The following is a 25,110-nucleotide window of genomic DNA, read 5'->3' on the forward strand; positions in this document are numbered from 1 at the left end:
TTCTTCTGTAAACACCTCAAGGTAAAAAGCACCCAGTCATCCTCCTACTCTTGGCAGAGCCGGGGCCTTATTATTTTCTAAGTGAAACAAGCACTTAAAAGCCACTTCCCTGGATTGATGATGTAACAAGCACACAAAGTGGGGGGCGAGGAGAACAAAACGGAAACACGAAATGTGCCGTGGGGGCGAGTCAAAGTCAAAGTAGTGGAAACTCCTCCCACAGACAAACAGACCCATGGATACATGTGTCACTCTCTGTCATCTATGATTGTTTTAATGCAGCAAATCTGCCAACTATAAATACAATGGCAACAGAGACGCTAACTGCTATGGATAAAATCCAACACTGCCCTATAAAGGCCACAATCGTTAATTACACAGAATATCTACAGAACAGATGTGACAAACATAACAATATCACCACGTGACTCCGATGAGAATAAGTAAACAAACATGTTTAATTTAATTCAACAGTGGGAGAAATGGTTTCAGCTTCATAAGGTTGTACAATAATAATATGAAAACAGTTTCCAGTTTACCAATGCCAGCTTCTGAGGCTTAGGTATTACTAAGGCAATCCTTAATCAATGTAAGTGTTGGCTTCGCTCTCATGTCAAGTGCCAAATTATGGTTCATACCACAGAAAATTGGATATAATGCATGTGCAGGTACATACGACTGCATTAATAACTAGAATGGGCACTTGGTAGAGCGCATACCTTCACATATCACAAGATTGGGCATTGAATTATGAACATTGTGGCATTAGTTGCATGCCAATTGGATAACAATTTACCGTGCTATGGTCAAAAGAAGATGTTGACATTTTCATGACCTTGACCTTTGACCCAATTGATCCCAAAATCTAATCAAATGGTCCCAGGATAATAACCAATCATCCCATCAAATGTCATGCGATTCAAGACAATCTTGACCTTTTCATGACCTTGACCTTGACCTTTGACCCGATCGATCCCAAAATCTAATCAAATGGTCCCCGGATAAGAACCAATCATTCCACCAAATTTCATGCGATCCGGTTTAATAGTTTTTGTGTTTTGCGAGTAACACGCATACAAATAAATAAATACACGGCGATCAAAACATAACCTTCCGCATTTTCAATGCGACGGTAATGAAAGAGCACATTTGGAATCGACTATACTCCACACGCACATCCTCCCTTCCAGTGTCATGTAAAAATGTAAAAAGGGGATTTACAACACGGACCCTGTTATAATACAGTGAGGCCCTCTGCTGGGTGCGGTCAGTCATTACACTCGGTGAGCAAAATCACTAATGGCACACTTCTGACATCTGGTCTTAATCTCAAAACCTAATTCTCACGTTCAGCTTCCCCTGCAGCTGGAAAAGGAGACGAAGAAAGGCCCTTTCCGGAGACGAGCGAGGGAATGTAAACAATTAACCCTACGGAACAGGAGGCCGGGGCTGATCTCAGTAAATCTATGCATATTCATCAAAGAAATCACAGAGAGGAGGTTTGTGAGCACAGCTGCTCACCGTTAAGACTGGTCTATGTTTAAGAGGGAAGGCTCACAGACAGACGGACACAAATCCAAAGCAGACGCACCTTTTCCTTCACACGCAAATATCCAAAACCAGCATCTTGTTTACTTTCAGCCATGAGTGCCCACACTAATCCGGACATTAAATAAATAAATACACGTTTCATGGCTGGTTTTGAGCAAGTTTACAAATGACAGTACAGCAGGGCTTTCCATATGCAGATAGCGATCCTTTATGAATAATTAGATGAAGTAATCATAAAAATAAGTGGTATTTGGGACGCGATTGTTGCATCAGACAAGAGCAGAAACTCCAAAGTATTCAGGAACCTGAGAAAAGTTCATTTTTTCATATAATCATGCATATTTAACTCCCAGAGACACAGAGAATATTTAGATCTAAAAATAGACAAATGTTTAAAACTCAATCAGACAATGTGAGAAACTAAACCTCGATCAAAGAAAAGCCTACATCCCATTTGTTTAAAATATATTCAATCGAATGAGGAAACCTCAAAATAATTCAGATCAAAGTGCTTTTCATCTCCCTGCTGCATGAATAGATGTGCAACTGGTTCAGCTAATGGCCGTGCTGGAGGGGAAGAACACGGCGTCAAAACTGACATTTAAAGTGGTTAACAGAGACAAGCAGAGGTCCGCTTCTGGTTGCCAAAACTAAAAGTGTGGTAGACATATTTTTTGAGTAATTAAGATACTATGCAGTTACACAGAAGCTTAATAATAAAACAAGTGATAATTGAAGCTTAAATACAGTCACGGGACAATTATTAAAGCTACTTTTCACTCAAGATGTCTCTCTCTTTCTCTTTACCCAAATCATCCACACAGTCGGACATGACACTGCCTCCTCTGAACAGAAGCTGCAGCACACGACAAACTCCATCCTTGGACCCTTTTCCCAGAGGAAACGCCCCCTTTCTCCGAGGAAACGCCCCTTTCTCAGAGGAAACTCAAGAAGAGCAACATAGAGGGACCCCTCTCCTAGGGCAGACATGCGATAGCTGCTGTGTGTTCACGATCCTTCTTATTTACACTACACACATACATTTCATTTTAATTTACACTACACACATACACACACTTTGCATTTTGCACACTGTCTATATTTAATATTGTTATATTTAATTTAATTTGTCATTAGTATTGTGTATTGTGTATGCATATATGTTGTATATATACATATATATTTTTATTTTATATTTTACTTGGTATACTTCTTGTATATATCAATATCTTTCATCCCTGTTTTTTATCTTTTGTTTTATATTTTATTTTTTATTCTTGTGTGTTTAGTTTATTGGTGCTGCTACTGTTACGACAAATTTCCCCTTGGGGATGAATAAAGTATATATCTATCTATCTATCTATCTATTATCGCATAAATCTCATAGACATCTATCTGCTTGCTTTATAAAATACTGGGACACAACACCTTGTTCGGAGAGAAGAATGGTCGTGGATTTCAAAGAGTTCGATCCCATTCTTACTGCATCCCACACAGCTGGGAAACCATAATATATCAGTGGGAGTTAACAGTGATGTAACAAACTACCTGTACACAATAGAGACTGAAACACCGATGTTGTTCCTCAGGCCTCAGCTGTGTCGGGATATATCGCCCATCGATATCCCAAATAAGAGAGGAGACACGCTGCCAAGTCGCCGGTGTGTAGAGACCAAAAGGCTTACAGCCTCCAGGGTTTCCCTGACACTCACAGTACATGTGAAGCATTTTGGGGGATCTGTTGGCACAAATGGAATATCCTATCTATCCAATCACCTGAAAATAGGAATCATCGTGTTTTGGTTATCTAAAATAAGCATTTCATATCTACTACGTATCCATCGCCATGTTTCTACAGGAGCCCAGGACGGACTAAACCAATTACATGCTAAAGATTGGGGTCATTCGAGTTTTCACATCGGCCACAGTAGTTCGATGCCTCGACATCCTACACACTGCACCTTTAACTCAGCTCTTCTTCCAGACATTTTCTTTTCTTTTTTACAAGAAAGAAAAAAATGCCACTGAAGAAAAGTATGTCAGAGTAACACGAGGTCGCCTCGGCTATGTTTTAATTTAAGTTCAGGGAGGTGAAGAACCGGCACATGCTGCAGTTTCAACATTAAACCTCAAGGTACACCACTGATACTATTCATGAGAAGAAGAATGGCTTATTCTCCAGACAGCAGATGAAAGCCAAGCCAATGGCCATCTTCCTTTCAACGTCAAATGTCTTGCAGGAAGAAATAGAGGAAGTAATTAAATATCAACACAAAATACGCATTTTGATATCAGTCCTCCTGTTCATTAAATACAATTCATTGGAGCACTGCAGTATACCCAGGAAAAGCCTCACACAGGTGGTAATGAACTGGGACATCGGCCTTTTCCCGATGCAACACGCATGTAAACAGGACTAGCAGACTTCCATGACTCAAGGAGAATCAGAATCATCTTCTGTGTCGTTGTATATTGGGTGAAGGCAGCATTGGCCGGTCCTTTAACCCTTGTGTTGCCTTAGGGTCATTTTGACCCGAATCAATATTACACCCTCCCCCCGCCTTTGGGTCATTTTGACCCGATTCAATGTTTCACCCTCCTGTTACCTTTATATTTACTAACATATTTTACCCTTTGGGTTCAATTTGACACCAGCAATTAAAACCTCCAGAAAATTATTAGAATTAATATTGTTTTCCAAGTTTAAGTGTGAGGCACTTTATGTTTGTTTGTTGACTACCGAAAGAACACCGACATTAAACATTGAATGGGGTCAAATTAATCCTAAAGCGGGGGGAGGGTGTAATATTGATTCGGGTCAAAATGACCCTAAGGCAACACAAGGGTTAAGACAGTGAGATGGAAAGAGGTCCGGTTCTGCTGACAGAACTGTGATTTACCCGTCTGTACAAACTAGACTTTTTATACAATGAGGTGGTAATGGAGATACACTGAAAGGCGCAGAGGAATTCAGTGTAGAGCTGCCCTTAGACATAAGACAACTATTACACAAGCAACTACCAAACCTACAAGGCAGCTTGAAACACTTGTGTTCCTAATCAAACAAAATACTTTGCACAAAAATAGCCCGCTGTACTAAGTCAGTCAGAATGAATGTCTTACCTTGTAGCGTCTGAAGTTAAGAAATTCTCTCTCGGGAAAGCACAACAGCTTTAAATATCCTTTGAACACATTCACCGTACTGGTGCAGGAGAACCACGAACCAGCAAGAGAGTGATCCACAGAAACACGGAGGTACATCCACATTGAAATGAGCAATCCGTCTGTCAACACTTTGGCTCTTTGACATCAGTTGCATCATGATGTTTGATCACCTTGAGCAACGCTGCGTGACTCAGTCTCCCTCTCCCTGTGCATACGGCACCATTGATATGGTTGGTGACTGTTAGAGATTACACGAACGCGACAGAAACACACAGGAAGTAACAGAGCTGCCCACGTGGGTGCCTGCTGCCGCACACGCTCTTTCCCCTGGCCAGTCCTCCCGCGTGAGTCAACCAACAACACTGCTCCTTTTCCCAGCGGACGCACCAATATTTGGTTTCTGACGATGTCAAATCAGGTCACACAGAGTCGGCGTAATTATGCAGACGGGTAAATGAGCTCTTGTGCACCTTGAGACGGTTTTAACTGGAGGGGAGCAATATGCGTGTGATTGAGGTCCATCCTGTACAGACATGGCGTTTCACATTGATGACAAAGAAATAATGCACAATTAGCAAGAAAACTGAGACATAGCAACACACGCTGAGGCCATACAACCATGCAGCACTGCGCTCAGGTCTATTCAGTCAGTTTGTGTGCAGAGCACAAGGAGACGAATGAAAAGCTGGTCGAATTTACACATCCCTCTCTCATCTTTCCCTGAGGAAGGCTCTCGTCTATTAGTACCTCGTTACTAGGACAGCTCTGTTGACATTGCTGGAACACAACCTACCTCCCGGCTCCGTGTGGCTGCAGGGATTTAGCTTTTAAGCTTCACGCTTCGAGAGGAACAATACGAGACACGAGCGCTCGAGTTACAACTCTGTAATTGTTGTGCTTTTGGGTCACACATGGTCTGAAATCTGAAACTCTGGAAACAGCACCAAAGTGCAGTTTGACTGAACGGGTTTTTAGATGCGAGGTCATCACGAGGACGTGAACACCCGGCACACCGTGTCTGTGTTTACAAGAGATCTCGCCTCGCCTAGACTCTCTTGTCCACATGTACAATTATGTCGTTGATGAAAAGAAACATAAATTGGTCGTATTATCAGGACGAGTCAGTAGCAGTAGTCGCTGAACACTAATATCGACCTTTCTATAGGCAGACCTGTTTTAAAGCTGCTCAGGAAACAAGCCACACAATGTCCAGCTTTGATGCATCCCATCAAAATGTCGCTTTGGAGACACAGTTGACTTCTAGCTTCAGGTTTTTTTGTACACATGCTTTGGCTTTTAGTCTCAGATCCACATTTTTTCTTAAAATATTCCTGTTCTTTCATACCATTGATTGACTTTTACTGAACGCCTATAAAATGCCTTCACAGCTGTATTGCTACGGTGTGGGACTAATTTGAGTCCTTCCTTATCTCTTTTCAAGTTAAATAGCCACACCTATACACCACCATTATATCAAGAAGAGCAGTTTGCCAATACAGTTAATAGTAGATCGATCTGAATTATCTTGAGATGTTGCTGGGGACTTAAAGATGTACAACCTATCTGCCAAAAAGGACAACAAGTCCCATTAGACACTGCTTGCTAGGTTTGAAAAATAAATAAAAAAATGAACAAAACGTGTTTTTGAAACACTGCCATTGTGACTGTTGGTAGGGTGAAGCCAATTTTAAGTTTGGCTGTGCGCCAGCTTCAGCTGTGCTTTGGTTTTTGGCAAAGAGCAAACTTCTTGTGTACACATTGCACACTGTCACACTGAATGACTAATGAGCCTCCCTCCTCCTTAAATAAACAACGAAAACAAATATGCAGAGCGGCAAATCAGCTCAAAGAGGATCGTACAGCGTACTTACGCCTCGTTCCGAACGACTACGCAGCAACTTCTTATAGATTTGGGGGAGAGTTTCAGGTTCTTTAAACAAACAGATACAGCAGTAACTGTTGCATCAAGGGCCAGGGCCTGCCTTCATCAAGCAGCTCCAAATGACACACAAAATCATGCACATCAAGTCTGACAAAGACTAGAAATACTCAAAAACACTCAAGTTATTTATGAAACTTCCTCAGATCTCACTAAAGAGAAAAACATTTTTTACGAAGAATGACATCGCAATGGAACAAGACTGAGCCAAATGATATAAAAAAATAAGTCCTTTTAAAAGACATTCAAAAGATTGGCTGGCTGTTTTTAATTATTTGATACAGGAAAAACATGACATCACCTGTGTGTGTATGAACCCAATAACTGATCTAAAGGATCAGATACTAAACATTGTTGAAGGGATTCCAACCAGAATAATACAGACAGAAGTATTCAAACAGAGACGACACGTGTATATCACAATATACTGTATAACAGACAAATGTGTGCACGATCTATTCATTTGATTATTATTGTCACCATCTAGTCTATAAAACAGTGGAATTTAAAATGCTAGAGCCCAAGGTGATGCCATCCAATGTCTTGTTTTGTCAGTACAAAACCTACGAATATTAAAGTTACTATGAGGTAAGACCAAGAGAAGCAGCAAAGAATCACAATTCAAGAACCTGGAACCATCAAATGTAGAAAACAATTAATTGGTTATCAGAATAGTTGCCTATTCAGTTTCTGTCAATCAATCATAACATGACATCGCTTTTCATGTGACAGTGTTTGTGATGTTAGTGCAAACAGGACCGGCACATTCACATCACGGCTCATCTCCCTGCCACGGTGACATTAACACCAGTTATATTGCCCAACCCTTCACGACACCCGCCCACACGCCCAATAAGGACCGTCGTCAGTCCGGTGGGAGGCGGCAACGAAGCCGTCGCACGGTGTCGATGTCTTGGAACGCTCTCGGCTGAAACGCCCGCCTTTCACAAGAAGCCCAGCGGCAAAGAAACACAACAACCACAGCATCAGTCCGACTCGAGGGTGTGTTTATCTGAACCGCCGGCAGAGGTCTGGCACTGAAATGAACAGTGTGCTCCCCCCCCATCCAGAGAGAGGAGGAGGAGGAATGCCGGCACACATTAGTTTGTGAATAGCAGCACAGAGGTGGGAAGGCTGCATTGGTCCTTGAGCAAGTCGTGCCGATATTTAAACCAGAGCCTTTGACTTCCAGAGGCATTCGTCCCTCCTGCTGCAGAAACACACAGCAGAGGGCTGACGGCTGATTACACTGATGGATCGCTACGAGGCGCAGCCATTACTGCGGTTATGAAGCCCCTGTCAGCTCGCTCTCCTCACCCTCACGGATCCGCTCACTGAAACAGAGCAGGCTGCTGCACAGCGCTGATATGGAGCACGAAGTGATCGGACTGATGCCACTGCACCTGCTCTTTAAAGGGATTAGCCAAAGAGTTGCTAACCACTGAGGCAGAGTGATGTTTTCATGGGGATAAGGCCGGAGGCGTTTCACGCGCACGAGCGAGGTGCAAAGTGGAACACATTTACACTGCTACAGGTGGGAGTGGAAATGTGCTATAAAAGAGGAAAGTAAAATATATATAGATAAATATATGTATACATTCAAAAATATATAAAGGAAAATATTTCCAAATATGTTCAGAGTAAAACGCTAGGTATGACATTAATATAGATATAGAGAAATATTTGTATCAAATGCTTTATCAAATCCACTTCAGGCTCAGCAAATGGATTCTGACAACGAGGGGAAGATAGAAAAACGGATTCCTCAAATGTTGCTTCTGCTCCAGAAAAAGAAAACCCAAGCTCGCGAGGATTCAGACGAACATCCGAAGCAAGAGATTGGGGTAACGTCCCAAGCAGCGATGTTCTCTTCCGCTCTGTGAGTCACCTGACCTCAAACAGATGGCGAGAACTGCTCTTTGCACTTGCAATTGAGCCATTAGCCATCGCCATCCGCTCCAACGCCTCCATAGCCGGAATTAAATTTGGTACAAGTGAACATAAACTTTCTCTTTATGCAGATGATCTCCTATTATATATAACCGAGCCACACACATCAGTCCCCCCTCTATTGAATTGCCTCAAAGAATATGGTGCAATTTCGGGGTATAAATTAAATTACACTAAAAGTGAGATTCTACCACTAAATATACAGGACAACAATATTAGAGCTCTCACTGACCCATTGAGATGGTGCAACACTGGTTTCAAATATTTGGGTATACAAATTGGCAAATCGGATGAACATATATTTAAATATAACTATATAAAATTATTGGAACAAACCAAACTTAATCTTCAAAGATGGATGGATCTCCCTCTGTCTCTCATAGGCAGAATTAATACTATTAAAATGAACGTTTTACCTAAGTTTATTTACCTATTTCAATGTCTCTCTGTAAATGTTCCAAAGAGTTTCTTCAAAGAGCTTAACAAAATTATAACCCCTTTTTTATGGCAAATGAAAAAACCCTGGGTTAAACTCATCTCTCTGCAGGCTCCATATTCAAGGGGAGGGCTTAACCTACCACATTTTAGAAATTATTATCTTGCCTCTCAGTACCGACCAATCTGGATCTGGCTGCATGCAGAGAACAGTGAAGTTAGATGGGTCTCAATAGAACAACATGAGATGAAGTCTATGCCTTTAAAGGACGTACCATTCATAGGTAAAAAAAAAAATTTAGCCACACTCACAAACAATTCAATAATACTGAACACATTTGCTGCTTGGCAGGAATCTCACTCACTCCTGGATATAAATATTTCTTTTCTTCGAAGGGCACCGCTGTGGGGTAATCCCAACCTCTCACACCACATAGAGGATTCAGTGTTGCGTGGATGGAGGGATAGAGGAATTAAAACAGCTGCTGATTTATACATTAATGATACATTTGCTAGCCTCCAACAACTAAATGATAAATTCAACCTTCCCAAATATAGTTTCTTCAAATTCTTACAAATTAGAGACTGGGTTAAGGAGAAATCTAAAGAAATATTCCCAGATATCCCGAAAGAAACTCCCCTTGAAACCCACCTATGTAACAAATTATGCAGATCAACAAAAGGAATAATATCTTCAATATACGGGATCATCAACGGAAAGTCATCTGTTTATGATAAAACATCTACGAAAGGGAAATGGGAAACAGACCTAGGATGTGTCTACGAGGAGGCAGACTGGTATCACCTATTGGAACAGGCACAGACGGTATTAATCTCCACAAAACACAGACAAATTCAATTTAATATATTCCATAGGACATACTACACCCCTTACAGGTTACATAAAATGGACAGCAACATTTCCCCCAGATGTCAGAGATGTAAAGTGACAAACGGTGATCTTCTACACATGCTCTGGAGTTGCCCATTGATAGAAGAACTTTGGAAACGCGTCACTGAATTAACCTCAAGGATAATAGGAATTCAAATTGAACAGGACCCAAAGATATGGATTCTGGGGGACACAAGCTCTATCAATGCAAACTACCATAATAAATACTTTATCTTACTTGCGAGCACTGCAGTGAAAAAATGTATTCTGATTAACTGGAAATCTGAAAAATCACCATCAATAAGACACTGGATTAATGAGCTTGTGTCCTACTGCACACCTGAAAAGATATTATATAATGTGAGAGGGAAGCAGGCAACCTTTGGAAAAATCTGGGGCCCCTTCATAGATATTCTGCCATCTCTGGACTCGGCTGATCGTGGTGGTGTGAGACCGGCGTCAAATTAAGCCCGCTGCAGGTTATTTATTTTTTATTTTGGTTTTATTTTGTTGTGAGTGCTGTATTGGTTTATGTTGATACAAATGTGTACGGATGGGTGTAGGTAAACTGTGTAGAGACTGTGTAGATGTATAAATGAAAGGAAACTGAGAGCCATACAAGGGGAGGGGTGGGATGGGGAAAAAGTTTTGTGTAATGTTTTGGTTTTGTTTGGGCTTGTTTTTTTTGTTTGTTTTCATCTTATGTTAAAAAAAAACACACATCATCCTTGTGTGGTGATTTCCACAGGATTATACATTTGTGTATTTTCTTTTGTAGAGTAGTGTTTTCAGCATAACAAACTGTAGGTGCTATTCCACTGCGGATGTTCTGTGGGGCAACATTTTTGTTAATAAACAAAAAATCGTAAAAAAATAAAATAAAATCCACTTCAGGCTCAGCAAATGGATTCTGACAACGAGGGGAAGATAGAAAAACGGATTCCTCAAATGTTGCTTCTGCTCCAGAAAAAGAAAACCCAAGCCAGCGAGGATTCAGACGAACATCCGAAGCGAGCGATTGGGGTAACGTCTGAAGCAGTGATGTTCTCTTCCGCTCTGTGAGTCACCTGACCTCAAACAGATGGCGAGAACTCGAGAAGCAGAAGATATAGCGTCGCGCATTTAGCGGTTTGTTTGCTTGTGTTCATTTGTAACGAGGGACAACTATTTTTATAAGTTTCCCGTGATTCTAACCGTGACACATTCTTCCGACGGTAGCTCCAGTGATGCCATTAACCCTTGTGTTGCCTTAGGGTCATTTTGACCCGAATCAATATTACACCCTCCCCCCGCCTTTGGGTCATTTTGACCCGATTCAATGTTTCACCCTCCTGTTACCTTTATATTTACTAACATATTTTACCCTTTGGGTTCAATTTGACGCCAGCAATTAAAACCTCCAGAAAATTATTAGAATTAATATTGTTTTCCAAGTTTAAGTGTGAGGCACTTTATGTTTGTTTGTTGACTGCCGAAAGAACACCGACATTAAACATTGAATGGGGTCAAATTAATCCTAAGGCGGGGGGAGGGTGTAATATTGATTCGGGTCAAAATGACCCTAAGGCAACACAAGGGTTAAACTGGTGAGAAACACAAATGTGCGATATCAATCACAGCAGGTATTATCCATTGAGACTTGGCATGGAGTTCAAATATTTGTTCAGGCAGGGACAGAGCGTGGGAGAGGCCTCTGACAACCCAGCAGCTGAGCAATAAATGCCGTGTATTATCCAATCACTGCCACTGTGCATCCCTCCCGTGCCCAGAAAGACAGCCACATCTCCAGAGCCAGTAACGCACAATACACACACAGTCAGGATGTATCATGTCAAATTACTTTGAAACATCTCTAAACGGTCCGATAGCACCAGTACACCTTAGAGATCGTGGAACTATTTGAAGCAGTCGTCCTGACCTGGCTACTATTTATATCTGTCAAGCGCCCCACCTAGCAGCAGGATTTACAGTGCGCTCACACTAAACCACACACACACACACACACACACACACACACACAAGAGGCCTGATGAGTGGCTGTAAGAAGCAGTTTCACTTTGGATTGGTGTTCGTTGGGAGTAGCTATGGAAGTCCTTTGCGCAGTTTTGATATGACACAAGGGCTTTTTAGATGAAAGGCTTCTGCAGGTGCCAGCACAGGAGGAGGACCAGAGACTAATATTGAAGGGTTATCCAAACCACATAGACAGACGCTTATTTTCAATGACAAACACTCGGTGTCTTGTGGGCAAGTAAACATCAGACGCTCACACCTCGGGACTCAAAAGCATTCGCGCTGACAATGAGCTCAAGAGACGAGAATTGTGAGAGGATGAAAAACAATGTCCTGCCGATACATTTAGTCTCGCCCGAGAGACGGGTGCTGGGGAGAGACGACGGAGAGACATGCGAGGGCTGCAAGGGGAACGGGAGAGAGGAGGGCGGGAACAAGCCAGAGCCACGGGCGGGTACGAGATGCATCTCTCCACTGCTGCTGCTACATTGAAATCCTGGTAGCAGCCAGTCCTTCCGTATAGCACTTCAACCTTTATTCAATCTCCTGAGAAAGGGTGAAAAGAAGACACGCTGATATATATTAGGAAAACCTTTTTATAAAGAAGGTGCTGGATCGCCGTGAGAGCAGAGGCTTGGATTCCTCTCACTGCGCAGCAGTGTTTTAGAGAGAGAACAGGAGGGCGACGAGTGCCTGTTTGGACGCGGATAGAGACGAATTCAAGAGGCTGAATTTGTAACAATTAGTTTCAGGAAGCGGTACGCTGTTCAAAAGCCCTCTGTGGACATTTTAACACAACGCTGCAAAAGCTCACAGCTGTGGAACATTTGAGCAGAGCGACGGCTTCCAAAAGCTCTCGAACCATCACAGAGCATCTGGAAAGCAACTGGGCCGTGCACCGTCCACGAGACTGGGGTAGGCAGGCCGGAGAGACAGAGGGAGGATCACATATGCTGCAAAAGAAACTCTCACTTGTGCCTCTCAAACTTTATATACCCCTCTCTACTTTCCAACTCTATGGATAAAACATAAAAGGTGAGGAGTTGATGAGACGGAATGCAGAACGAGAGTTAAGCAGCCGGCGAAGCAAAGCAGCTCCCCTCGGAAATATTAAATAGTGAGAAATCAAGTGGATTCGTTCTCGTTGCAACGCGGCAGGTATACAGAGTTCTTTCGATGTCGACCGGATGACGTGTGGAATAATAGCAGACCCACAGCGTGACCCCCCCGAAGGCAGAGCTGTCCCCAGGTTCAACCAGGGCACAACAAAAGCAAAGGGCGGCTCATTGCAGATTACAACAGGGATTACTCAAATTCAACAGCTCTGTGAGCATTTAGATCAAAGAAGCCACACCACTAAGAGGCTTTAGGACCAAGGAGTTAGAGGAGGCTGCATGCGCCGCTACCAAACCCAAAAGGTGGGATACATTTTATATATTGGGGATAACGTACATATTCTTTACTACTGGACGTCAATCACAGCACAGATGTTGAGATTTGAGAAAAGACAGAATGCACCTTTTCTCAGATGTCCATCAGAGGCTGTTGCACTCTGGGACAGCCAACCAATAAATACAAGTCAGACTGATAGCAGCGGGGCCCACTGCAGAGGAAGATCTGTCTCTGGATCCCGTTAAGAGAAGCCTTGCCTTTAGTCTTTTGCTCCGATGTGGATTTTCACTGAGAAACGGTCTTAATCAGCACCTGGGGCAGTCACTGACATCCCAGGATCTCTGAGACATATGTTCACACACACACACACACACACACACAACAGCCATACACCAAGACACATACATGCTTTTCTTGCAGTGCTAGCCAGATGGCAGGGACCCCACAGAGACTGAAACGCATGAGAGCAGCTCAAAGCCTGAATAGTGTCCGTCCCCCAGACAGCACCCGGCCCTCAAAACGGAGCGTCACGGAGAGCCGGGGATGATGTACAGCAGGTCCAGGTCCATGAGGGGTTTCCTTCTTAAATCACATTAAACACACACACACACACACACACACGAGTGCCAAGCCCTGACAGAGTTAGTGAGTCAGCAGCCACAGTCATCAGAGCGAGCCCCCCCCCCCCCCCCCCCACACACACACACACACACACTCTCTCAGAGCTTTGCCGTTTGAATAAAGCATCGTCCCTGATGGGCTATTTGTTAATGTTATCCATATGTTTGGGGAGCCAGCACTTCTTTTCAAACATACCGTTGCATATGGGCTTCATCATCATGATGAGCACCAGGATTATTTCACTGAACACTGACGGCACATTATTCATCAGAAATCTTATATTAAATCTGTGAATAATAACAATATATTCGATTGGGGCAAAGATCCGAGGTGTATTTCCTTGAGAGTCCACTACTCTCAATGCGATCACCCCTCAGAGGGCAATGTTTCCCTACACTATGATATTTTACGTCCGTTCCTCTTTTAAAGTTTGATTGTAGACGTTTGCGTGGTGATTTTTTATATGGCCGCTCAAGTTTCCACCAACACTCCGGTGGGAATGAAGCGTCTGCGAGTGGTGAGCGGTCCAGTGGACGACACGCCTCTCGCCTCACGCGTGCCGTTGCGTTGTTAGACTTCCTCAATAGAGAAACGATCAATATCAATATCACAACCGCTTCACTTCACCCTCCTGTTACCTTTAGGGTCAATTTGACCCCATTCAATGTTTAATGTCGGTGTTCTTTGGGGTCAATTTGACCCCAGGTTGTTTTTCACTGTGTCAAACATATAAGAAATATCAACTTTTTTATATATTTAAAGGGCTATTTACGTAGGCAACAAACAAACAAAGTACCTCACACTTAAACTTGGAAAACAATATTAATTCGAATAATTTTCTGGAGGTTTTAATTGCTGGGGTCAAATTGACCCCGAGGGTAAAATATGTGAGTAAATGTAAAGGTAACAGGAGGGTTAAAGTCATAAATAATGTGAATACATGGCACTCGTTCCTACCGGTCCATCGTCGTGATCAGCACAGGGTGCAGCAAAACAAATGAAATAAACGGGCTCTTTTATCAGAAATCTCTCCAAATATTTCACGGTGCTACCTGCCAGGAAATGTGCGCTGAGAAAGGCAGAGCCGACACATCGATGTGTGAAAGTGGGCTCTTTCGCTGCTGATTAAATTGAAAGTAAATGTAAAAATAAGAACATTTGTGAGTGTTGCCCTAGCAACCCTGCACAGGATAAGGTTAATTAGGTTTTTCATTAGTGGTAGTTAACAAGTAATATAGTATGAAGCTTAAATATTGTTGCTGCCTTTAGGTTATGACACTGGAGAATATAAAAATGATCTACTTCTGCTTTATTAGACAATAAAAAATATACAGTTTATAGTATAGCCAGTTTATGCGTGTCCCAAAAGGCCCATGGTGCTCAGTGATGCTCATGTTAAACTGAACCATTACAGAAAATGTAATTATTATGGTTATAGTTTTGTGCAAAACCTTTTTTCACATGAGACATCAAATGCACAATATAAAATATATATAGAGGCGCTGTTGGACCTGGCGAGTTACAGAGAGAACATAACACTGATTTGAGCTGTTCCTGAGGCGTCTGAAGATGCAATATTTCACCTGCCAGCTAATCATGGCGTAAAAAGGATTTATCCCTATATTGAAAATGTAGTTCCATGACACTGGAGGTTTCCCGTCTAGCGACGATGCTCTTTCCTGCAGCTGCATTCATGTTTTGGAAGCAGAGAACACGTAATTGTCAACAAAAAAAAACCGATGTGGTTGGTCAGTTTTCTTTGGACTCGAGAGCACTTGTTTCGAGCTTAATAATGCTTTTAGTCAAATTATGATCTTTAAAAAGGTTATGCCGACATTATTTTGCATTTAATTTGAACTTGGTCACCTCTCCCACACATCACTACAGTGACTGGATGTTCAGGGTTACATAATCCGGTCTGACAGAAGGCTTTGCGCACAGATAAAAAGCTTGGATTATTCCCTGGAGAGAAGAGAGAGCCTTTAAAGTCGGCCATTACTGACAGGTATGGAGTGGTCTGTGACAAATATGGACGGGCTCCCATGGCGTTTGCCCTGAAAGGTCAAAACCTAAACTCTTAAGCCACCGCAAACCCACGCAGACAGGAAACAAGCGCCAGTGTGAGCTCAGTCCTCAGATTGTGCCTCAGCATCGGGGATCTTCACTCACTTTAGCGGATGTCACTCGTGTGAAAATGAAGACAAATCCCCGATGCTGTAAATCTAATCCGTTCTTCAGATGTCTGATAAGATGCCTCATTTCACTGATGCCCTGAAGAGTCTCTGATGTGTGGGGAACTGCAGAGGGGAAACTTAGAAAGAGAAGAGGCAAGAACAGAAAACTTGGCTTGTGTCATGTCTCGTCGTTTATGTTAAGTTTTAAGTTTTAGTTCTGTTTTCCATGTCCGCTTTTATTTTGTAGTAACTGTCCTCTCTTGTTTCAGAAACTTTATTTCCTGCCCCGGTGTTTCCTCGTTAGCGTGATTGTCTGCTCCACCCCTGATTGTGTCCACCTGTTCCCCGTTTCCTCATGTATCTAAGCCTGTGTCTACCTGTGTCTTGTGTCAGATCGTCTTGTCTCTTGTCTCTTCCTGATCCTTCTTGATAGTGTCGTTTTTTGTCCTGGTTTGCTTTTCCAACATAGTTGTGATTTTGTTTTGTACTTTGTTCAAGTCTTTTTCCAGCATAGCTGTGATTTTCTGTTTTCTTATAAACCCTTTTGATTCCCCTGAACTTTGGAGTCGTGCTTTTGGGTCCTGTTTTTTGAGTCGTGACAGCTGACATGAAAAGTGACACCTTTTTGGAATTCAACTATTGAACGCTAACGTAAACTATACATTTAGTATACTGGAAGTAGTGTATCCATGTCCAGATGTTCCTCCAAATGATTCTGTGAAAAGGGCTATGATTAAAACGATTACAGTGGATCAAACATGACTCTGCAGGTCAAAGGGGCGTTTCAGCATCAACGTCACCTCTCTGGTTCACCGACGCTTCAAGAGGACAAAATGAACCAACAGCAAAACAGAGATCCACAAGAGACATTCTCATCATTTGCTATATTTCAATTGACATACTTTCCTCTATTTCGAGTGATGAATTACGCAGCTTCGGAAGTGAACTGCCTCATAAAAGTGGTGATTGCCGAGCAGACGAGTACAATATTTATGTTTCAGCACTTTATCCCGATGAGCACTCGGAAACGACAAATTGCCCTCAAAGGACGCTGACAAAACGTTGCCAAATTAATTATTAATAACTGTGCACTAATAAAGCAAAACGTTTGGTCTCTAGCATTGTGAGGGTCAACCTTCGAGCCTACCACTGTAATTATTACTCACTCCTCACTTCAAGACAAGATGTCAGCGATCTGATTGTGTAACCGACAGTAATAAGCCCTCACTTCACAAGTTCCCTTCCCTTTTAGACAGAATAAATGAGACAAGAAAATATCAAACAATGAGAGGGAACTGCCAGGAGATCTGCAACCGTCACCTTCTGGATCCATAAGGTGATAGTTATAAGAGATTTATTAATTATGGTGATTGCTCTCCAACCAAAATATGAAGCCTTTTGCATAAAACTGATTTGACCCCGTTTATCCTCATTCCCCCTCGTGAAAGGTCATCACAGGTCAGCAATCCTCACGAGCAGACAGTGACGTACAAACATTTTGACAAAATGCTGGTTCGAATGCCCAAATCATGTTCCCCCCATCGTCTTCAACATAAAGCTCAACTTCAACTGTGGAATGCCGTGTAAGAAAGCGTGGCACAGCCTCATCAGAAGCAGCAGCAGCATGGCAGCCAGAACATCTCAATCACACACTGGTGGCCGGCTGTTAGTTTAGGAAGCAATCTGATTATCATCAGCCGAGTGTGCCTTTTTAATGTCGAGCATGTTCAATTAATTTTGGGAAGCCGAAATCTTGATTGCACTTCATATTTGATTAATCGTGCGTCCCCAGCACAGCTGCAGATCCCTGCCCAGAAGCGTAGTTCAATAGAGATACCGAAGCTCTCCGAGCTCCCGACTCTCGACAAAAGGAACAAAGGAGCCTGACAGTTTCATCGAAGGAGAAAGTGTCGGTCACTTGTGGGGAGTATTGTTTCCGCTCTGGGAGGACCGGAGCAGCCCGATGGCCGGATGGAGTTTACTGTGCTGTGATTTATCGCCAGTGTTCAGCGGTTGAGACCAGGGCCAAAAGCCACTGGCTTAAGAAGTTCAATATATTAGCACTAATAGGAGGGCGCTATTGACCCGTTACTCTCTCCTCAATGAGCCACAGCCGATGGGAAGACACAATGCTTCTGTGTCTGGATGTAATCGATATGTGCTCTCCAGACGACAACAAAAAACATATTACAAGCACATTTGTAAAGAAAAATGATGTCTGCCCCCAGTTAGCGGTTTTCAGATCCACGCCTCATTATGTCACTCTGTTAGTTTGACAGCACGTTGACGCACGGTTCCCAGACCTAAAGAAGCGGTGTTGGCGTCGGGCCACCTGCAAACAAGCCAGCAACTCCAGCGAGGCTGCTCCGGCGGAGGAGAGCAGGGAGCCGTGACCGATTCAATTAACATCTGCGCCGACCTTCACTCTAAACTCACAGCACCAAGAAATGATCACATCTTGTGACGGGCCGCGCGTCTGGTCAACGCCGTCGCACCAACAACCTGCACCTTCGATCCTCCCTCCGCCCCGAGGACAGCCGACGTCGGCACAATCTGCTCCTCGATGCTCACACTGTGGAACCCGAGTGGAACGGCCAAGACACACGGCCAGCTTGTGAACGGGCCAGATCCTTTTGTTTGGAACGGAATCGAGTTGTAGAAATGAATCAATGAGCCGGTCTTTAGCGTAGAAAACAAACAAAAACAAGAGGACAATGGTGTTGTTGTTTTGGTTTGGAATGATTTGCTTAAAAATGCAACAACAAACTAACCTTGCAATACTCGACACTAAATTGATGAAGTAATGTTGATAAGTTAGTGTAAACCATAAGGCATAGTCTGTCATCAGGCTAATGGCTTTGGAGTTCTCAGAGGCTTTTGTTGGCAGCCTCACATGAAGACTTAAAATGTCCCGAGTATGGCGCAAGGCAGTTAGTTATCACATAAACGTGTCAACAAATCTCTACGTCAAAATGAAATTGCAATGAAATTACCAGACATGGTTTCACATAGAAAATGTCTCATTTGTAACTACTCCCCTATATTTCTATATTAGGCTATGAATTTCTCATTTACCACCTTTAAATAAAGCAACAAAGAAGGAACTCATGGGCCAGACAGTAAAACAAGCAACACTGGGGCAGCATCGGTACAACTATCTGCATTTCACCCACAAAACCTGCAGAAGCTATTATTCTGCCCACAGGCAGTGTGTTGTATGAATACACGTATATTCTATGGACCCATTACATATGAAACTAGAACGGGCACTCGGTGGAGCGCATACGTTCGCATATCACAAGATTGGGCATTGAATTATGAACATTGTGGCATTAGTTGCATGCCAATTGGATACAAATTGACCGTGCTATGGTAAAAAGAAGAGTTTGACCTATCCATGACCTTGACCTTGACCTTTGACCATATTGATCCCAAAATCTAATCAAATGGTCCCCGGATAATAACCAATCATCCCACCAAATTTCATGCGATTCGGTTTTTAAAAATGTTGTTATGCGAATAACACTCATACAAATAAATAAATAAACTAGAACGGGCACTCGGTAGAGCGCATACCTTCGCATATCACAAGATTGGGCATTGAATTATGAACATTTTGGCATTAGTTGCATGCCAATTGGATACAAATTGACCGCGCTATGGTAAAAAGAAGATTTTGACCTTTTCATGACCTTGACCTTTGACCCGATCGATCCCAAAATCTAATCAAATGGTCCCCGGATAATAACCAATCATCCCACCAAATTTCATGCGATTCGGTTTAATACTTTTTTAGTTATGCGAGTAACACGCATACAAATAAATAAATAGATAAATAAATAAATGGCGATCAAAACATAACCTTCCGCATTTTCAATGCGAAGGTAACTACACTAACTTCCGTGCAGACACACAAATAACACGGGGGTCCTCTTAACTGAGCAGTGGTGCACCAGCTATGACGTGGTTGCTGTAAATGATCCCATTTAGTTTGTCAGATAATCAGAACGCTTCCTATTAGATTAGCTTGGACTGGATTCAGAGTGTAGTTATCACACAATATTACATTTGATTAATGATTTGTAATAAGCTCTGCTCAGCCAAGACTGGTTTGGACTCAAAACTAAGCTGCAAATCCATCTGATGACTTCAAATGAAACTTTCAGTCTAAAATGTATCTTGCGCATTACACCAATGTGTTGTCACCTGCCATATGCAATCGACACGCTTTGTAGGGGACGACGTGATTAGCGTGTCACTTGTTTTGCAGAGGGCACCGCTGTGTTATGAGACTGCGCCAGAGTCAAAGTGATCCACTAACGAATGTGGCTCGCTTTTCACCGATAAGCCGCGTTAAAATGCTGGAATATAAAATGACTGCCTGGCAACCTGCCACACGGAGCTCCTCAAATTCACGAGGAAGTCAAAGACGCAGAGAGGACAATAAGGCATAATATCCTGTATAATGCAATGCTTCAACCATGCAGAAATGTATTTTGACAGAATAATTCACAGGCAACACATCTGTGTGAGGGGAGTACTAACTAATGTGTAATAACTACAAATTCCAAATGATATACCTGTTATAAAACATTCACAGACGACCAATCAGTGCTGACTGAATGACAGCGCTTGTGACCTCTTTTGATCAGGCGGATCATCAGGCAGCCATGGAGGAGGAAACATGTAATGTACTGAGCTGCAGAGCAACTACTGTAATTCATGGAGATCCTGATCATCAGAAATATAACACATCAAAGGGCTTTAGTGGACATCATTATAATGATACTAATTATTATATATATATATATATTATAATAATACATTTTAGTTATAGAGCACTTTTGAGGGTATTCAAAGATACATTCAAGTTAAAATGATCATAAACAACTACAGACTAAAAATAAATCACATATACAAGACAACACATGGAGGATGTTTTGCATTTCTTTTGAAATTCCTGTAATACTGGAGGTTGGCATGTACCTCAGAATTTTATTCCAGCATCTACTGAAAACAAGTGTCAATGTATTTTTATCTGAAAAAAGAACAAACAAAAACAACAAGGGTAGCTGTTTTTGACGGATTAATAACTGTCAGAAAAAGAGAACACATTCTACTTTGGCTCAACTCTCCAAGTCGGCTCAGCACCGAGCGAGAGAAGTGAATAAATAAAAACAACTTGCAAGAAGACAGCAACCACACTTTGCCCGTGTCTGTCTAGTATTTGCACAATGTTTCCGTGTAAACATTAACTTTTTGCGATAGGCTTCTGCAGTACAGAAATGGGGAGTGAAGGTTCCAAAAGTACAGCCGTGCAATCTTTACTTCAAATACACAGCACGGTTTAAGGAGTAGCCCAGAACTTGGACACGTTTTTCCTTCAACCAAAATGATAACAGCAGTGATAAGTAAATGCATCCTGCTTTTAATTACACATGCTGCATTCAATGTGAGCAGCTTCTGGTGTTATGAAGGGTGTGTGTGTGTGTGTGTGTGTGTGTGTCCTGTGAGGCTGTCAAACTCACTTGATAAAGCATCGTGCACCCTCGAATGTGTATCCTTCTTCCCATCCAGTGGGGAGGTCTGTGAGAGAAGGGAAAAAACACGTGAACAAACAGATGTGTGTATTAAACTCAGTCCCGCCATGCGCTCTCAGCTGTCAACCCAACGCTGATATTCAGAGCTGCAACCCTGATTAAACTTTTGGTCGATTTTGAAACCATTTAGAAGTTTGATTTATCGTTATAATTCTTCAAGTAAGACTGCCAAACATTTTCTGGTTCCAGCTCGAGGCTTTACCGTTTCTCTTTTACATAATTGTCAATGAAATATCTTGTGGGTTTTGGATGGTTGGTCAGACAAATTAAGCAATTTGTATCCTTCACTTTAACTTTTAGGGGTTCCAACTAACTAATTTTCAACTGATTCTTTTGTGAATTGTTTTCTTGATGAAGCAATTAATTGTTTTTAGAATGGCAGAAAATAGCAAATCACCCATCAGACTAAAGCAGTCAGAAATCCAAATGTACCTGCACTTCACCATCCATCGCAAAAGACACATAAGCGAGACTCTCTCATTCCCATTCCCTTCCCCCTATCCACAGACACCTGTGGTTGTTTTCTCCCCAGGCCCCTTCAAGGCCATCTCCATATGGTTGATCATCTTGTGAGAACTCTGTTGTCTCTGGGGAGGGACTGGGGAGACAGATACACGGGCCATTACAACTGAACTAAACTGAATGCACTCATCTTCCCCCCATCCCACGCTTTTGCCTCACCCAGCCCTGCCGGGTCGGGTCTCGCGCCGTGGCGGGCCTGCGGGCGTATGGACCGGCTGTGCTGGCCCAATGCTGCCCCCCCTGGCGCCCCAATGACGCTCCTCTCCCACCTCCTAACCTCCCCTCCCCCTTCTCCCTCACCCAATCAAAGTCATGTTGTATGTGTATGTACTGCAATTTTGTTTTTTGCTCCCCCACCCTGCACACTGTACCCTTTAGGGGTGGGGCTTGGCTTTTTCTTTTCTCGCCTCCTCATGTTATGCTGTCATCTTATCCATCCTTTCCTAGATGGCCGCCTGATCGGCGCTGCGTCTTGGTCTTTTGCGCCTTGATTCCTCCAAAAAAAAAGTTTTTTTTATGTTTTTGTTTTTTACATGTTTTTTTCTTTGGCAATTCTGAAAAGCAGAACATCCTCTAAATGGATGGGCTGGAATTAAACTCATTTGGCGTTTTCATTTGAACAACGACAAACAATTAATGGATCATCAAAATATCAGCACATTCATTTGCTGGCAATCAACCTAATCGATGAAATCCACTAATTGGTTGAGCTGTAGCAACTTCAGGCTGTGGCCACGTTTCTATTAGTTCTGACGTCTCGCTGCAGACAGAAATGATTCAATCCATTAGTGGGAGTGGGACGCTGTGCGGGGAGAGCTGTGCGGGGAGCTGTGCGAGCCTCAACCAGCACGGAGCTTTCTGAGGGGCAGACGAGGCTCACCGTCTCAAGTCAAGCCCAACATTCAAGCTCCTGTTGCCGTCTACCTGTCGGTCTGTTCTCCGGACGTGTCGGACCGAAGCCGTTAATTTATACACATTTACATTAAATGCTTCGTGAATTTAAATACATGACGGCGGGTTGTAATAAAAAGTCGCCCGTTTTACGACTTCACGAGGAGCTTAAACTGAACCCAAACTGGAAGGCTGAGGCTCGCGAGGAAGTGGCACGAGCGGGCAGAGGAGGGCACGCGAGGGAGGGCTCACTTCACTCGGAACCGGTGCCAGAAGAACACTCGTGGACCTCGAGACACGGCTGTCACGGTGTCGCTCATTGTGGGAATTGTCGCTATCGGGGAATTTGGTCCACACGTGACGGCGGACACGAGAGACGAGAAACGTAACACGGAAACTTGAGAGCCGTTAGCTGACACCTCACCTGGAGTTTTTCTGTGCCCGGTTATTACCGCCTCGCCGCTCACTGGATGCAGCCAGGTTGTACTCTTGGCTTCTTCGCTGTTGAGAGACAAGGGGGCGAAAACACGTTCATTATTACACGGACACTTGGTTCCGACCCGGGAGACGAGAAGCGGGAATCACTTGAGACGTGTACTAGTTACTTAATGAAGAAGACGCGTCCATCCCGAGTAACCCCGTAACTCCAGGAAGAAGGGAGGCAAGAAATCCACTCGGGCTGTAGATCCGCCGCCATGTCTGGCTGTACTGGATGACAACCGCGCGGCTCCGCTCTCGCGCAGGCAGCGCGTACACGGGAACCTTGGCAACGGCGGATGTGCGAGAGGCGGGCAGGAGCCGAGGGGTCGGGCCCTCAGGTGGGCCGGTGGCCGAGGGGGGTTCAATTAACAGACATGTGCTATACGTACATTATATTGTTGTGGGTTATTGCTCAAAGAATTCAATTAAAACGTTTTTTTTCCTCTCCTGTTTGATTGTGGAATTAATTAGTTTTTTTTTTACTGGTCGCGTTATTGTTCCCCTTTGTGAGGTTATGGATGCACATTGTTTCTAAACAAAGGCACCTCTCTTCAGTGTGAACAAACATAGGGGGCAGGGCCAGATTAACCTGCCGGGGAGCCCCAGGGCTAAATTGATCCTCTGGGCCCCTGAAGGCTTTCGTCTTTTAAACAGCAGACATTTGGACTAGTAGGGAAAGCACATTAACGATGGTTCCTTTGTTCAAGTGTCCTGCTGCCAGAGTGGCAGAGTTGAAGAGGAAGAAGATACATAATTCATTTTATAAGACTACACCTGCTTCTCCTGCAATTATCTCCTATTGTCACTGGCTACACTATACAGAACACACCTTAAAGGTTGTACCTTTAAACTAAATAGATTATTCTTCAAATTATCAGCTCAAAATGAGTTTATTTAAGGAGATCACTCACTGATTAATCCAGCCATGGCAACATGGGCAGTACTGGTGACTACGGTGGTTAGGACGATGACCATGTAACAGTAACCTCCCTGACTCCTGACAGGCCGATGAGTGTTGTTGCATTTCTTCTCTCATCTCTCACTCCCCCATTTCCACTCCTCAAATAAGGTTGAATGCCAACAAAATATGTCAACACAGAATATAATTAATGAGGGTCTTAATTTTTACCCTGGGGCCGTCTTAAAGATGGTGCCTCGAGGTCGGGGGCCACCTTGAGGCATTGCTTCAGTGACACACTGATGACACACAGTGAGCCGGCAGCTTTTGTGGCCCCTGGACTTTGGCGTCTTGGAGTAGTTGCCATGCTTTGCCTGGTTGGTAATGCAGCTGTCATGGTGGCACAGACTGGCGTGCACACACACACTTTCCACTCTACCTTTAGGTTCTCGGGCTCCGCCTTCTGTCATTGTGAAACGGCAGCATCAGCCTTTCACACTAGACAAGGACCAGTCATACAACACCAATGTGCCCAGCCCGCCTGTTGTTTGTTGCCCTGCATTGTGTTCTGGACACATGGTAAGCCG

At 43.2% G+C, this 25,110-nt stretch overlaps 1 protein-coding gene across 7 annotated transcripts in view; it reads right to left on the bottom strand.

Moving 5' to 3' along the window:
- LOC130194684 (pleckstrin homology domain-containing family A member 5-like) overlaps positions 1–24,312 on the bottom strand; it is a 76,544-nt gene extending 52,232 nt beyond the window's left edge. Inside the window, exons 1-3 of one of the 7 annotated variants that reach the window (XM_056415729.1) lie at positions 23,751–23,934; positions 23,570–23,646; positions 21,661–21,718 (exon numbers count right to left, since the gene is read on the bottom strand). In XM_056415729.1, the coding sequence (XP_056271704.1) occupies positions 21,661–21,718; positions 23,570–23,646; positions 23,751–23,842 (227 nt within the window). In that variant the 5' untranslated portion in view covers positions 23,843–23,934. Of the gene's footprint in view, positions 1–4,674; positions 4,813–21,660; positions 21,719–23,569; positions 23,647–23,750 lie in introns of those variants that run through there. The other 6 variants (XM_056415721.1, XM_056415724.1, XM_056415722.1 and 3 more) reach the window with 6 other exon arrangements.
- Between the last annotated feature and the right edge of the window lie 798 nt (positions 24,313–25,110).

Source organism: Pseudoliparis swirei, chromosome 6, assembly GCF_029220125.1.
Source record: "Pseudoliparis swirei isolate HS2019 ecotype Mariana Trench chromosome 6, NWPU_hadal_v1, whole genome shotgun sequence".
In the NCBI taxonomy this organism is placed as follows: domain Eukaryota; kingdom Metazoa; phylum Chordata; class Actinopteri; order Perciformes; family Liparidae; genus Pseudoliparis; species Pseudoliparis swirei.